The sequence below is a fragment of the Mercenaria mercenaria genome, chromosome 13 (assembly GCF_021730395.1).
Source record: "Mercenaria mercenaria strain notata chromosome 13, MADL_Memer_1, whole genome shotgun sequence".
NCBI lineage: Eukaryota > Metazoa > Mollusca > Bivalvia > Venerida > Veneridae > Mercenaria > Mercenaria mercenaria.
This window is the reverse complement of record NC_069373.1, coordinates 42,318,564-42,336,031: the sequence shown is the minus strand read 5'-3', so window position 1 is coordinate 42,336,031 and position 17,468 is coordinate 42,318,564. Positions and strand designations below refer to the sequence as shown.

Genomic DNA, 17,468 nt, shown 5'->3' with positions numbered 1-17,468 from the left:
CAGTAAATACATGACAGCAAACAATCCAGTCTCCACATTTATATCAGCAGTCAGGGAGAGGGGGGAGTGAATTCTAAAATATTAGCAACTTGACGCAGGCGCGGTGAGTAAACGTTTCTTATGTTTCACCGTAATCAATCAAGATCAAAACGAAGAACGTTACCACTGAATCACTGTGTCCGCTCTAAAGAAAACTGTGTGTTAGCCTTTACATAAGAACGTTACGCTTCATCAATTACAGCCTCTAAATCAAACTCATTTTCATTTCTTCCAGTCTCACTTTTCAGGACCTAGGAGTTAGTCTGTGTTCAGACCCTATGTTTTGTTCTATGTTTTGTTCACAGGAGATAACTCCTGAGGCTATACAAATTTTGTATCATTATGTCCCTTTTATTTTCAAAAGATTATCAGAGCCAAGATTGATGAAGTCAGAATATATACAAGAATTATTTTTTCTAAAAAAAAAAAGATTATCTAGTCGGTAGCCAGACTAGGTATCATAATGCTAAAAATATTCAAACTACTCAAACAGTGGAGTAAAAAATATATTTGGACTACTTATTATTTGAATTAGTACTGTTCACTCTGAATAATTATGTTGACTGAAAGAAAGATTCTTAAAAGCCCTTTATATAATTTTATTTCAATATTTTATTGATGAAATTGTCTGTGATTACGGACCCTGGGTCTAGAATTACGGAAGTGATAATATGAATATATATCTATAATTACTGTCATTAAATATAATTAGTGCTATTCTGTGGGGAATCACATGATCAAAATAATCACTTAACCAAAATAAATTCATGAATACTATGGGATAATACTGAAGCAACTTTTGCTGTAAGTATTGAATATAGCCTATCATATGGCAACATAGATGTATCCTAAAACTGCATAGATTTCAATCACAGTCCTGATAATCTGTAACACTTCAAGAAGCTGAGACTTCTTATCTTCCTTAGTGTTTGTAATTACATAATATCTATCATTATTGGCAATAACATAATAATTTATCAATATTTTATATGTTAGGCTATGTTTAAATCTCATATCTTATCACGGTAGGAAATTTATTCATGTTCTTCAAAATATAACTTTGGTTTAAAGATTTTTGATCATGTGATTCTCTACAGTAAAGAATATCGTGCAAAAATCCTATGTCAGTAATTTAATACGTTTGAACTACTAGTCACTTTCACAGAACTCACTTTTTATGAATTTTTGTAGCCATATATGGATTTTTGAGAGAAATTATTTTTCGCCTAAAATGTGTGGATTAGTCCCTTTAACCTTACATGTATTGCTTTATGTATTTTACATAATTATGGTACATATAATAAAATCTGTAAAAACATCCTTTGGAAGCACAGAATGCAACCAAGCAAAATAATAGCAGACTCAGTTTGATTGCGTCTGTTCATGAGAAGTAATGGAAAGTACAACACCTCTCATGCCCCCTAGCACCGGCTATAACCTGATCCACATAATACGTGGTACACACTGACCAAAAGTGGTACACTTTGACCATAATTCTAGACAAATGATAGGGTTTTCACTAGGATCAAGCTGTAAATCAAATACTATTAACCACGTGTATTTACATACTTCCATTGTGATTGTTTATTTCCAAAAATGTATAAATATATTTGAAGTAAAATATGGTTATTTTTAAAATTGTCTAAATTTTTTATTATGCTGTAGGCTTGGTTTCTGAATTATCGTGGTACAAACTGGTTCAAATGCACTCAAAAGGACATAGTAAAACATATTTTATAAATAATGCTTTGCTATTTCAAAGAAATTCAGATTTAATCATATCATTCATACCACGTTGACTAAAAAAATCATTATATTCATTAATTAGAAAAATATAATCCTTTTCGCATAGCATTTCCATATGCGAAAAGGACTTTACCATAAGCCGCTTTTCATGGAATTACACACTAGTGTAGCATTGAAGGTTCCATGTACACCGCCGTATGAACACATCTGCGGATGTCTACAAATTGTTATTTTTTGTACTTTTAGCATAAGTAAATGTTGAGTTCTGCTCAACCCGGGGCTAGAGTGCGTGGACGGTAGCATGCATTTCCACTACCGTCTATGAACAGGCTCAATCAAACCGAGCCTGCAACATTTTCGTTTTTGTTGTGTTGAGCGACCTGTTGAGTTTCCACTTTTTCTATTTCATCAGATCACTGTTTTATAAAGTGTCAGAGACTTTTTCATTTAACATCGAATTTTGTTTCGTTTAGATATGTACTATATTATTCATACTGTGTTGGAAAAAAATGCAATATAAAATATAAAAGGAGTCCTTTTCGCACTTTTGGCGTATTGCTTTGGGTTTATTTGCAAAACACAAATTCCTACCCGTCAAATGTAGTAAGGGAAGTAACTGCGTATGAACGACGAACGTAAACAAGAATATAAGTTACGGATGCAAAACATTGACAAAATTTAAGTGTTTCCGTTATTCTTTGAAAATGCTTTCCTGAATAAACTTACAAGTATGGAAATTTACGTAGCAATTTCCGATTTCACGCCGCCAATAGCGGACGGTTCACAAAACATCCTTGAGTTTAAAAAAGGTGACACTTTCGAAATATTTGACTGTCACAAAACTGACGCAGACTGGTGGGGTGCCCGAGCATTAAAAACTAATACTGTTGGATATGTACCTTCCAGATACATGCAGGTTTGTTATTTTAAGTGTCATTTTATATACAGTATGTTGTCACTTCTAAGCAGTGACTTTAGCAGTCGCTGCTCAAGTGAAATTTTTTGGCGGTACAGTACATAGATCTCTATATGGCAATAATTTTTATGAGTGACGGATACAGTTCTTTAGTCTGTTTCGGATCATGGGGGTCCTGGATCACAGCACTGTTTACACAGACATGACGAAGATAATCATTTAGTTCTGAGCATGAATATTTGCTTCAATCAGAGAAATAACATACCAAAATATAAGTTTTGCAGATTGATGTAAATTATGTGAAGAAAACTCATATTTTGTCAGTCCATGAGATCCGAAACTCGCGCGACAGGGACACAACACAATCAAGAAATTATTTTAAACAAGAAATTATTCTTATCTTTCCAGATTATTTGGCAGGGATATAAACTAGCTATTTTTATTTGGGGGCCCAGGCAGTTAAAAATGAATGTTTAACATTAGGTATATTGGCATTTTCTCCAACAATTTAGGGGCCCAGCCCAAAAGCTAGGGGCCGTGGGCTACTGGGCCCCTGCCAGTTTATATCCCTGTTTGGTCAGATGAAAGAAATCAGTTATTATCTCACAGGTTTCCAGTGCGTTTTAGTTTTATTCTAAAATGATCTGAGATAGACCAAAATGATCTGTAACTGAGCAAAGTGGTGACACAACTGTTGCTTCTACAGTATAATTATTTACTTTGCATTTACAAATTAAATAGCAAAAGGATTTTACTTCCTACCTGTGCAAAAATATGTTGTAAAAAAATTTATTTCCGAAGCTCAATTTATAGCCCTAAGAGATCCGGAACTGACTAATCGACTGTAAATAAAGTTTTAACTTTACCTTAGGATTGGAAATGAAACAGAATCATTTAGATATGACCAGCTGATATTGTCAGTTAGATCCTGCACACTAGCATACTTGGTAGCATTGTTAAAAGGCTGATGCTATAGATCTGCACAACCAGACCTCCAGACAGTCTCTCCCTCCCCTCACCACCACCCCCCAGGGTTGGCTAGAGGTCCATTAATCAATATGTCAGAATACTGAAAATGGTATATTTTATCTTTAAAATCGGGAGATGATGTCAAATGTTTGCTCTCATATTTTTTTCATCTTCTTAAATACATGTATTCATGATTGTGAATGACAGGAAACAAGACTTAGTAGATCTATTTATTATTCTTTAATCCCGAGAAAGATAAGATCGCAAATTTGATAAATAATAAATAGCAATTTGTACGCCGTAATCGGGAGCTTTTATCAAATTCTTGTTTTTCTCTGGATTGATTAATAAATTTAAATGATAAACATAATGTTTTCTTTAGCATTTAAGACGTGGATTGTGCTCATGAATTGTTGAATTTGTTAAATAAATAACGATGACTACCGGAAATTGCTGTTAAAACTTCATATTCAATAAATCTGCCTCAAACTTGAACAAACAAAAACGTAACAAGGGCAACTTTATGACAACTAATCATAACTTTTACCAGCAATTACCTTATGCAGCTTATCTGGAACCTGGTATTAGACAGGGCACACACATCTTTATGCATGTTTCGGCTAGTTTATGTTTGGGGCCAAAAGTATAATTATGTAGTGAATGTGCTAGGTTGCAGGCTCACTGAAAAGTACAATGTCGTGCCACTTGAAAATGAAATCGCCATTGCCTATCTTACTAAGATTCTTAGGTCAAGGTTGGCATTGAAGCGGGAAATACAGTACTAGTATTTTCCTGGAGGGTGGGATATACAAGAATTTCTCAGGAAATATTGGGAATTTTGAACTTTGTTGTTAAGATAAAATCTTCATCTATAGGGCAAACAAATAACCATCATATCTGCAGTATTTCCGACTTTAAAAGTTAACTTATTTTTGGAGTATTTTTTCAGTACAGGAATTACTGGTAGAAACATTTTTCATATGCTTACACACCTAGCTGAGTGTGCATGCCCATAATACTTTGTGTTAGTTTTTTTTGGTGTGAACCAGGTTTAAATTCTGAAGAGAGCAGGCTAATAGCTCATTTTTTATGCAATTCCTGAAATGTGAAGGTCAACAACAAACCTAGGAATAGCTCCGAGACGATTATCAATTTTATTTTTTTTTTTCCTCCAGATTATCTATCAATGTAAAGTAAACTTCATTCATAGTTTCTGTGTAACCACATAAAGTAAAATTTAGTTAAAGTCACTTATCTAATTCATACATAAATATGATAATAAAAGTGACAGCAGTTTTTGTTGCTTATGATGGGTTACAAGTTTGAAAAGTCTTAGTCAGTGCCATATTGTTCCAGTATATTTAATTTTCATAGGTATTGCAACAAAGTAATTGGTTCTTGATTGATATGGTGTATTTTGAGAAAAGTTAAAAGAAGGTGAAACAAAAATTTATTTTAAAAAATGCACATAATGTTAATTTCCTTGAGTATTAACTTTTCTTAGCATTCCAGAAGCATACATGTATATTAGAAGTCAAATTTAATGCTTTTCGACTATCGAAAAAAGTTTGTGTATTTTACAGGTGTAATTTGCAAGTCAATAATTTTGCAATATTAATTAATGGTTTAATATACTTAGTACCATATAATACAAAATAGAAATTCTGAGAGGACCTATTTTTATAGAAAAAACTTTATAAATGACACCCAAAATAGCTCTTTTCATTGCTTAAAAGGCTTGTCAGTTTTAAGTGCCTTCCTATTAACAGTTGTTCACAATATACTTTAAGGTTAAATGGTGTTGACTGTATCTGTATAATAATTTGTCAGGCCGCTTTAATGTAAATTTGTATAAACTCGCAAGAATTAACAGGGTAAAAATGAAAATTTGCCTACCATAGTATAGTATAATACTTTGACCATGAAATGAAAATTTGATACTTAAATGGTGTAATACATGTATTCATGGGATGGTTTTAAACCACCTTTTAAAGGTGTAACTGAGGGTTCCGCTTGACCTGGTAACTGGTATGTGACCATCATAGTATTTTAAAGTGTTTAATATGTTTTATAAATGAGCTTATTACATATTACAAATGAAAAATAAAAATATTTAGAAATATTAGTATTTAGGTAGCTCTTGAATTAAATCAGAGAAGAATTGGGACATGTATGGTGTCAAATAGACTCCCAAAATGATTTAAATTGCAGTTCAGTTAAAGTTGCAACAGCTGGTACAAGTTGTTGATAATACTGTTACAAAAACAAGGTCTTAATAACTTTTTACCCAATTTTCCAGCTGAGTTCTCTTTTCAAAATCTGATGTCAACATTTGATAATTCACTGTTTATCGTGATGATATAAAGTGATATGGCTATGTTTTTTGTTAAACATTAGATATCTTTATTAAAGCAACAAGGTTTCCACCGGCCCTAGTTTTTTTTGGCCACAAAATATCGAAGTCAGGCACGATCCCCCTTAGCCCGGCCCTAGATCAGGGCCTGGAATTATTTTTCAAATAAAAGGGCTTTATAAATCAAAGAAACAGTCTTATGCAAGGTTAGGGGCTTATAGAGATATACATGTTGTTGTATTTAACATTTTGTCAATTTTATTTTAAATTGAAAATACATATGCATAGGTAGGTCTTTTAAATACATTTACGACAAAAACATTTTTGCCACATTTTTATTTTTTTGCCATTGGTGAATTGTTGTGGAAACCCTGAAGCAAGATTGAATTTAACTACTGTGTGACTAAACTTTTAATGCTGACTTTTCAGGGCACAGAATAATCAAATTTTTTAACCTTCCTTATATAATCTGACAGTGATCAGTATAAATTTTAGAATGACTATTTCACCTAGATCAACTTTTAGATTTTAGACTTTGATAACCTAAAACAGTTGTTTTCATACTCGTTTAGTCGTTATCATTAAAATTAATAAGAAGTGAAAAATAGAAACTTATTTCCTGATTTTACATTAAATAGTAATACCTTAACTTTATAAGACATTAAAGGCATGTGTATATGATTGCCACTAACTTCAAATACAGCATTTAGGTCATAAATCTGAATATTGTAATATTTTGAATATTCATGCTGTAATAGGGGCGAAAAAAGGGCCCTTTGGCTAAATGTTATAAGTGCATCAACTAAAAATTGCCTCTCAACTGTCACATTCTGAGATCTGAATTGCATCACAGGTTTTTGTGACCATGTAGTGTTTGTAAATAATCTTGTATGTGTATCTAATAATGTTGTCCTATAGCTATCAAATGGTAGATGACATTTGTCATGATATCGTTAACATACCTTGAAGGTAAAGATCAAAGATAAAAACAAATACCATATTTCATGTAACATTTTGTCAAACAATTGAAGTACTCCAGTTTCACATTGTTTGGAATGCAAGATCAATATGATGTCAAATAATAATATATAATATTATAATATTTGATATAGTTATTATTTTCTGTTATTGTATACTGTGAAATCATTAATATTCATGGGGGCCAAATTTTTGTTGAGTTCATAGTGGAGTCTATCCATATAATATTATATTAAAGGTTCCCATACTTTTTATGTCAAGAAGTCATATCTGATGAGTTAATTCATATCCCAAAAGAAATAACCATTTCGACTAATGATTCCGCTATTAGAGACCAGTACTGGTTGTTCCAAGGACAGATGGCTTCGCGTGTATCAATGCTTTACATCGGGCATGTTAATTTTAAGAACCAGACTGTCTATTCGCAAAGAGCTAGGTTAAGTTAGCCAGACATGCCTGTATGTTGAAAGATTTCTCTCTCTCTGTTATGGGGGCTTTGTCTCAGACTCTGTCCCTCTGGTCAGATCGCTCTGTGTCTGTACTGGTAGAGGATGAATTTTGCACCCTAAGTGGCTGCCTTAATTATATATTTGCGCTGTGTAAAGCACATTTGAATGTGTTCGTCATGAAAAGGGAGCTATAAAAATCTGGTATAATACATTACATTAGGTAAAAGAAAAAAACATTTGTGCCCTAAATGAGATCTTCATAAGCATCGGCTTGAAACAGAACTTAATGAGAAATTTGAAATGACATATTTATTTTCATATTTTTCAATGTAAAAACTAAATCTAAATTAATTAATATAAGATTAATATTAGACATCTAAGGATACCAAGTTACTTCAGGAAAGTAGGCCCATTTAGGACTGACTTTTAAATTTTTAAAGTTGTTAAGATTCTGACTGATTTAATTTCATCAGATATTATCCACAATGTGAAGATTGTATATTGGTATAATAATATTAATACAAACATTGGGATTACACTATACATTCATTTAGTCAGAAAAGTACATTTGTGGTAAATTTTATACACAGCAGATTTTTTTAAAATGCATCATTTCATATTAAGATCATAAACAAAATGACAACCTAACATATTAAAATAACATATTTGAAACTCTGAGCCCAAATTTATACTTTAATGCAAACACACGAATTATAATATTCTTGCAGATATGCACCCATACAAATGAGCCGCATCATGAGAAAACCAACATTTAGTGCGTTTGTGACTGGCATGGATCCAGACCAGCTTGCGCATCTGCGCAGTCTGGTCAGGGTCCATGCTGTTCGCTTTCAAAACCTATTACAATTAGAGAAACCATTAGCGACCAGCATGGATCCTGACCAGACTGCGCGGATGCGCAGGCTGGTCTGGATCCATGCCGGTCGCAAATGGATTATGTTTGTTTTCACATGGTGCGGCTCAAATGCAAGTTACATAATAATGCTCTCAAAGATAGTTGAGAGTGGTGATAAACAATTCTAATCTGATCTACGGATCAAAATGTTCACAATATTATGACTGAACAATGATTATGATGCAAGCCTGATAACAACTTTGAAAACATCATCTGCAAAAATGAGAGAAGATGCAGTGGTAACACTGCATGCATAAAAAAACAGGGCTTGAAAGTTTGATCCCCCACTCAGGGCTCAGCCTAAAGGAATGCCCTATTTCCCCGGGCAGGTGAAAGTGGAGTATCAGGGCAGGCAAACAATCATACTCAGTTGCACATATATGAAAGATCCCAGGAAATACTTAGTAATACTGTTTTTTTGTTGCTATACTGCATTGCAATAATTTCAACACATCACCATGTTACATTTGGACAAGAAACAATTGGGTTCAGGCAAGTAAAAATATAATTGAAGTTGCCCTATGGGCAAGTGCTAAACAAAGTTAAAGTCCTCCTCCCCCTCCACAAAGTTAAATCCTATAAAAATTTCCAGATGAGCTCCATTAAAAATCTATAGTCATGAAATTGATCAATCTTTGCAAAAGTTCATCAGAACTAATTCTGTCAAATAGTTATGCTGTTGATATTGAATATATAATTGGAAAGTTTTTCCCAATTGGATTAAAATACTGTTAAAATTCCCAAAGCAGGTAAGTCAGTAAGTAAAGTAACAACTTTATTTCTAGTGGTTACACATTCACCAGCATTCCCCCATTACTTTGTGGACCTCAAGCCAAAGGTATGGGTAATTTTTCAAAAATACTAAACAAAGCCCTAGTTGATGACATCTATACAGAATCATAAATAAGAATACTTACAGTAAGAAAATAAAAAAGAGAAGAAAATAGAGCTTAATTTAATGTGCAAGAAAGCTGAAAAAAAGATTTTTAAAAATTCATATTTATGTTAAAAGTTTTCATGAGTCAGTGGATTTGTCTTTGTATTTTCTATAATTTGTAGCTGATATATCTGTAAATAGTCATTTATCCTTCGGCCACTCCACAATAAATACTGTTATATTAAATAGTGGTTAAGACAGAAAAAACAACTTTTTTTTTACAGTCGACCAGCTTGCGTAAAAATCTAAAAAAAGAAAACAGTAAGTTGAGTTATAAAAAGTAAATTTTCTATTTTGATAGGCATGTAAAGTATGTTTTTTAAAAATGAAAACATTAATCATTCAGATGAATGAGAGCTTGCAGACTGTGTAACTGCAGTAGAAGATTGATGAGTCTATACAATGTTTATGTGATTACAGTTTCTCCCCTGTGTTAAGAATAATTTCTTGCTTCAAACTCTTCTTAAATCAAAATTGAATGTATATCTAGTCAGGTAAAATTTTCCTTGCTCCTTGAGAACATTTTTATGCAGTTGTGGTGAACAATGGAAAACTGTGTTTAAGTTGCAGTGAGAGCAATAGAAAACTGCACTGAAGTTACATTGTTGTATGGTGAGCAATAGAAAACTGCACTAAAGTTGTGGTGAGCAATAGAAAACTGCACTCAGAGTTGTGGTGAGCAATAGAAAGTTGCACTCCAGTTATTGTAAAGTTTTGATGAGCAATAGAAAACTGCACTAAAGTTGTGGTGAGCAATAGAAAACTGCACCAAAGTTGTGGTGAGCAATAGAAAACTGCACTAAAGTTGTGGTGAGCAGTAGAAAACTGCACTAAAGTTGCGATGAGCAATAGAAAACTGCACTGAAGTTATGGTGAGCAATAGAAAGTTGCACTCCAAGTATTGTAAAGTTTTGATGAGCAATAGAAAACTGCACCAAAGTTGTGATGTCTCAGCAATAGAAAACTGCACCAAAGTTGTGATGAGCAAAATTTAGAAAACTGCACCAAAGTTGTGGTGAGCAATAGAAAACTGCACCATAGTTGTGATGAGCAAAATTAAGAAAACTGCACCAAAGTTGTGATGAGCAATAGTAAACTGCACTAAAGTTGGGGTGAGCAACAGAAAACTGCACCAAAGTTGTGGTGAGCAATAGAAAACTGCACCAAAGTTGTGATGAGCAAAATTTAGAAAACTGCACCAAAGTTGTGATGAGCAATAGTAAACTGCACTAAAGTTGGGGTGAGCAACAGAAAACTGCACCAAAGTTGTGGTGAGCAATAGAAAACTGCACCAAAGTTGTGATGAGCAAAATTTAGAAAACTGCACCAAAGTTGTGATGAGCAATAGTAAACTGCACTAAAGTTGGGGTGAGCAACAGAAAACTGCACCAAAGTTGTGGTGAGCAATAGAAAACTGCGCCAAAGGTGTGGTGAGCAACAGAAAACTGCGCTAAAGTTGTGGTGAGCAATAGAAAACTGCACTAAAGTTGTGGTGAGCAACAGAAAACTGCACCAAAGTTGTGGTGAGCAATAGAAAACTGCACCAAAGTTGTGGTGAGAAATAGAAAACTGTGAGCAATAAAGTTCTGTTGCAAAGCTTCCAAAAGGTATGGTCATAGTTTCAAGTTTATGAGAATCTTTCAAAGTTTCACTGGTGGTAACTTCAAGGCATGGATGGGAATATCCAGCTTGAAGATAAATGCTTAGGTGGTAACAAGGCTGCACCAGGCTGGTCACCAGATATTGGTCATGCCAGATATTGCAGGTTCTTCTTGCGTACCATATTCTACAAATAACAGAATATAACCCTTTATAGATACACCAGTTCAGCTATAAATTTTGTAATAGTGAATAATGATACATATTTTTTCTGTTTCAGTATGAAGAAAGAAGAATAGGTAAACTATTACCATCAGGCTATAAGGTATTTATGTTTTTATATATCTGTTTTTCCTTTCTCCTTAGGTTACACGAATTCTTTCATTATGTACTCTTTAAACACTTCGTGAACCAGGTTGAAAAAAAATGCAGTATACAATGCCAAATGTTAAAAGTGATTGTACCCCCTGACAACAAAGTTGTAAGGGGGGGTATACTGGTTTCAGGTTGTCTGTCTGTCTGTCCGTCTGTCTGTCTGTCCGTCCGTAGACACAATCTTGTGCGCACCATCTCTCCTCATCCCCTTGACACAATTTAATGAAACTTCACACAAGTGATCAGTAACAACAGTAGTTGTGCATGCGGCATGTTAGGTTCTTTCAGAAAAAAAAAATTGCAGAGTTATGGGACTTTGTTTTTTGTTACTATACTATATACATAGACACAATCTTGTGCGCACCATCTCTCCTCATCCCCTTGACACAATTTAATGAAACTTCACACAAGTGGCATGTTAGGTTCATTCAGCAGCAAAAATCGCAGAGTTATGGGACTTTGTTTCTTGTTAACATACTATGTACATACAGTCTGCATATGCAATCTTGTGCACGCCTAATCTTCCGAACCCTTGCACTCAATTTAATGAAACTTCACGCAAGTGATCAGTACCAACCCTGGTTGTGCATGGTGCATGTTACGTTCTTTTAGATAAATATTCTGCATAGTTATGGGACTTTGTTTTTTGTTACTATACTGTATACATACAGTCTATATACATACAGTCCACATAATTATGCAATCTTGTGTGCGTCAAATTGCAATGTACTGTGTCAGTGCATGCAGGGGGTACATTCATCACCTTTAGTGATAGCTCTAGTTTTTAGTCGAGTTAAATGCACCTCAAAGGTCAAGGTCACAGACAAAGGACTTTAACACACAAGCAAGAAACTTATAATCTATAGACAGTAATAGTGCCTATTTATCACTTTATAATATATATCAGCTCATTTTGAAGACATATTTATCAAATGTATTGCAAAAGCTTGGTAAGGCATAAACAGGTCTGATGTTGGAAACGGTTTTTCATGTGCAGTTATGTATAGACAAGTATTGATGACTGTTTTAATACTCGTGCTTTTAAGGTGACTTGGATTTTCTTTCTAATTTGTGGTTTTATGATTCACTTAATGCATTGATTTAGAATAAAATGAAAAAGGATCAGTCAGTGAAAAGTTATCAGTTCAATAGTTATCTTAATTAGTCATGATGTAACACTGAAAGAATCTGTCCAGGAGTTCATTGCTTTTGTATTACATTTTGTGTAGGCAATTGTCCACTGGTACCCAGATCATAAAACTTTGTAGACCAGTCTCAGAATGTGACCTTGTCATTTAGGTCAATTTTCAGAATGTTCTCTGAACCAACCAATCAGATGCTGTAGGTGGTGTTTCAAAAATGGTTTATGAAACATGTAACACTGGGACAACATTCTAATTGATATTTTCGAAACATTTATAATAATAACATAAGTCTTTAAAATGTTAGAAATCTGTACAGTAAAATTCCAAGCGCTCAAAATTGCATGAGGTCATGAATAAAATCCTCAGGTTATCCAGGGTTTTCGAGGGATCAAGACGTGGAAATTGTAAGGAAAATGGCTTGGGTCCATCAGGTTCTCGCCAACTTCACGGGTCATGAATGCTCAAACAAATGATGTTTCACTGTAAATTTGAAACTGTTGCACATAACTAACAAGTAATCAAGGTTTTTGAGTAGTTTGTGATCTGATTTATCATGATTCTTCCTAACTTCAGATGCCAAGAATCTGAAACACGTGGGCGTCAACCAGTGTGGTTAAATATCTAAGCTTCTGATCGATGAACTGTGGTAAATTAGATGATAAACCACAAGAAGGCATTGATTGTTTTCATACTTACATGTTCATTGAAATATATTAATGACTTTTATGCTGGGTTTCATACGAGTAGTAATGAACTGGACTTCATGTGGCAATATGACATCAAAATTGACGTCATAGTGCTCTCTTACCGGTCTGTGCGTCAGCCGTTGTTTATTGCAGAATACATAGTCTGGCTATCGACTAGATAATCTTTTTTTTTATAGAAAATAATTCTATCATATATTCTGACTTCATCAGTCTTGACTCTGATTAATATGTTTTGAGCAGACAAGGGGCATAATTATACAAAATTTGAATAGCCCCAGGAGTTATCTCCTGTTAATAAAACTTTCTTCTTTGTTATGCCCCCATTCGAAGAAGGAGGGGTATATTGTTTTGCAGATGTCTGTCGGTCGGTCGGTCTGTATGTAGACCAATCCGTTTCCGGATGATAACTCAAGAACGCTTGGGCCTAGGATCATGAAAGTTGATAGGAAGGTTGGTCATGACCTGCAGATGACCCCTGTTGATTTTGAAATCTGTATGTCAAAGGTCAAGGTCACAGTGACCCTGAACAGTTGAACGGTTTCCGGATGATAACTCAAGAACGCTTTGGCCTAAGATCATGAAAGTTGATAGGAAGATTGGTCATGACCAGCAGATGATCCCTATTGATTTTGAGGTCAGTGTGTCAAAGTTCAAGGTCACAGTGACCCGGAACAGTTAAACGATTTCCGGATGATAACTCAAGATTGCTTGGGCCTAGGATCGTGAAAATTGATAGGGAGGTTGGTCATTACCAGCAGATGACCCATATTGATTTTGAGGTCAAGAGGTCAAAGGTCATGGTCACAGTGACCAGGAACAGTAAAACAGTTTCTTGGCGATAACTCGAGAACGCTTGGGCCTAGGATCAGAAAAATTGATAGGGAGATCATGACCAACAGATGACCCCTATTGCTTTTGAGGTCATTTGGTCAAAGTTCAAGGTCAGATTGGCCAGGAACAGTTAAATGGTTTCTGGACAATAACTTGAGAACACTTGGGTCAAGGGTCATGAAAGATGATAGAGAGGTTCATCATGACCAGCAGATGACCCGTATTGATTTTAAGGTCAGTAGGTCAAAGGTCAAGGTTACAGTCACCCGGAACATTTAAACTGTTTCCAGAAAATAACTTGAGAACGCTTGGGCCTAGGATCATGAAACTTGATAGGGAGGTTGGTCATGACCTGTAGATGTCCCCTATAGATTTTGAGGCCTGTAGGCTAAAGGTCAAGGTCACATTGACCCGGAACAGTTAAACCCTTTTCATATGATACCTTGAGAACGCTTGGGCCTAGGATCACTTAACTTAATAGGGAGGTTGATCATGACCAGCAGATGACCCCTGTTGATTTTGAGATCAATAGGTCAAAGGTCAATGTCACATTGAATCAGAACAGTAGAACTTTTGTTTACAGTGAGCAAATAATTTCTGTTCCTTGTTCAGTTACTGAATGCATCAAGGGGGGCATTTCGTGTGCGACGAGCTCTTGTTTAACTTGCAGTCAAACTGTTAGAATACTTTTTGAAAAGCCTAAAAGTAGATAATTTTTCTACCTATTTATATTACTACACCAGTTTATCAGTAAAATCTGCATGGAACTCATCAAGTCAATTAGCTTTTTTACTTCTTGCAAATGAATGAACATTCCTAGTTTTGAAAACAAATGAGGTAAATCTTGAGCTATTCCCCTTTAAAGTGTGAATGTTGCAGCAGACCTGTAAGATCTAGTGCCAAACACAGATTTTTAAAATTCAGTGCCTTGTGAAAAAAAAGTGTTGAGATTGCCAAGGAAAGCTAAAGGTTCTAGCCTGGAGATATAGAGCCTTATGTAACTGTATTACAACTGCAAAAAAAAAAAGAGAAAAAAAACCTAATTGAATGAAAACTGCTTGCTAAAATCTAATCAGACTTGGATTATACACACTGCACTGTTTCTGATAAGGAAATTGATTTGTGTTTCAAAATATTATGTATGTCTCTTTTATTTCTGTTATATATGAAAACAAGGGGGTCTGAGAGAGATTTATTGCCAGACAGGGAAAGTAAATAGAATAATTTCAGGTTAATCACCCATGTAACTAAGCATGTAATGAGTTTGTTTATTTAGAGATTAGCAAAGATCTGTATTTTACAGTTAATGATAAAATTAATTTACTATTTACTAAAATACTTCAGCAACTGTGTAGACTGTATTATATTGCTAAAAAAAGTGTTATGTGGCTTTATTAGCTCCCCTGAGCATGAAGTGCTCAACGGTGAGCAGTTCTGGTCAGTGGTTGTCCGTCGTCCTTCGTCGGCCGTCAACGTTTCCCTTTAAACAACATCTCTTAAACCACCAGGCCAAATTTGATGAAATTTCACAGGGATGTTCCTTTGATGGTCTTCTATTCAAAAATATGAGTTCCATTCAGAACTTCATGGAAGCCAAAAAAAACAACTTTAAAAACCTTCTTGTGCAAAACCACAGGGCGTAGGGTTTTGATATTTGGTATGTAGCATCATATAGTATTGTTCAAATTATTCCCCTATGGTCAAATATGGCCCTGCCCTGGGGATCACATCATGGTAATATGTAGACTTATATAGGGAAAAACTTTGACAATCTTCTTATCCAAAACTGCGGGTCCTAGGGCTTTGATATTTGGTATGTAGCATTTTATATCTAGTGGTCCTCTACCAAGATAGTTCAAATTATCCCCCTAGAGTCAAATATGGCCCCACCCTGGGTGTCGCGTGGTTTATATAGACTTATATAGGGAAAAATTTGAAAATCTTCTTGTACAAAACCACAGGGCATACCTGGCTTTGATATTTGGAATGTAGCATCATATAGTAATCCTTTACCAAGTTTGTTCAAGTTTCCCCTTGGGTGAAAAATGGCCCTGTTGACTGTAAAAACCGATCTCTGTATAACAGTGTTACCTGTTTTCCTGTGTACATGGTCAACTGGAAGTTTACATGTTGACTCTATACACTGAAACTTTATTGTTTACCTGTCTGAAACTCAGTGAAACAGTATTGTTTACCTGTGGACTAGGTAAACTGAAACTCAGTGAAACAGTATTACTTGTTTACCTGTTGGATGTGTAAAACTGAAACTCAGTTAATCAGTGTTACTTGTTTACCTGTCAACTAGGTAAACTGGATCTGATAGTAAAACAGTGTAACTTGCTGGATGTGTAGCACATGGAACTCTGTTTAATAGTTTTACGTGTTTATCTGTTGACTGTGTTTCTGAAACTCTGTAAATCAGCTTTACTTGTTTACCTGTCACCTAGGTAAACTGAAACTTATTAAAACAGTATTACTTGTTTACCTATCAACTGTGTCTCTCTGAAACTCTGTAAAACAATTTTACTTGTTTACTTGTCAACTGTGGGTTACTGAAACTCTGTAAAACAGTGTTACTTGTTTACCTGTCAACTGTGTATTTCTGAAAGTCTGTAAAACAATTTTACTTGTTTACCTGTCAACTTTGTCAAACAGTGTTGGTTGTTTACCTGCTGACTGTGTACACCGAAACTCTGTTAAACAGTGTTACTTGTTTACCTGTCAACAAGGTAAACAGAAATTATTATATGCCCATCTCTGAAAGAGTGGGGCGTATTATGTGAACACCTGTGGAGGGCAGGCGGTCAGCGTCCAAAGCATGTCCGCTCTCTAAGTCGAACAGTTTTCATCCGATCTTCACCAAGCTTGCTGACAATGTTTGTTGGCATAATAACTCGGCATTGTTGATAACCACCCTAATCGCCCCAGGCACTCTTGGATTATGGCCCTTGAATTACTCGAAAAACTGCGAATTTAGCCTTGTCCGCTCTCTAAGTCGAACAGTTTTCATCCGATCTTCACCAAACTTGCTGACAATGTTTGTGGGCATAATATCTCGGCCAAGTTCGATAACCACCCAAACTGCCCCAGGCACTCTTGGATTATGTCCCTTGATTTACGTAACTGTATATTTAGACGGGCGTATTTTGTGACAGTTAGTCCGGCACTCTTATTGCTTGTGACTGTTACTGAAACTGTTGAACAGTGTACGTTACTTGTTTACCAGACGAGTCAGCTGTAGGCTACTGAAACTCTGTACCATAAAGCAATTGTAGTCAGATATCTGATACAAAGATATATGATAGAAAATGCAAGGGTCATAAACATGACATGTGAAGTAATAGTAACTATGATAGTATATAACAGAGTACTTTGTAGATGGTTATTAAATCTTCAGGAAGTATTTGATGTGAAATAAGGAAGTGTCCACTTAAATAGTGTTCCTAATGAATTCTCAGGTTGTGTTTTTGGTTTGTGTGAGTGAAACATAACATATAAATGATACAGA

General features: G+C 34.9%; 1 protein-coding gene across 2 annotated transcripts in view; it reads left to right on the top strand.

Moving 5' to 3' along the window:
* Positions 1–2,396: 2,396 nt before the first annotated feature.
* LOC123528625 (uncharacterized) overlaps positions 2,397–17,468 on the top strand; it is a 52,263-nt gene continuing 37,191 nt past the window's right edge. The window contains exons 1-2 of one of the 2 annotated variants that reach the window (XM_045308486.2): positions 2,397–2,701; positions 11,183–11,227. In XM_045308486.2, the coding sequence (XP_045164421.1) occupies positions 2,516–2,701; positions 11,183–11,227 (231 nt within the window). In that variant the 5' untranslated portion in view covers positions 2,397–2,515. The remainder of the gene's footprint in view (positions 2,702–11,182; positions 11,228–17,468) is intronic. The other variant, XM_045308488.2, reaches the window with a different exon arrangement.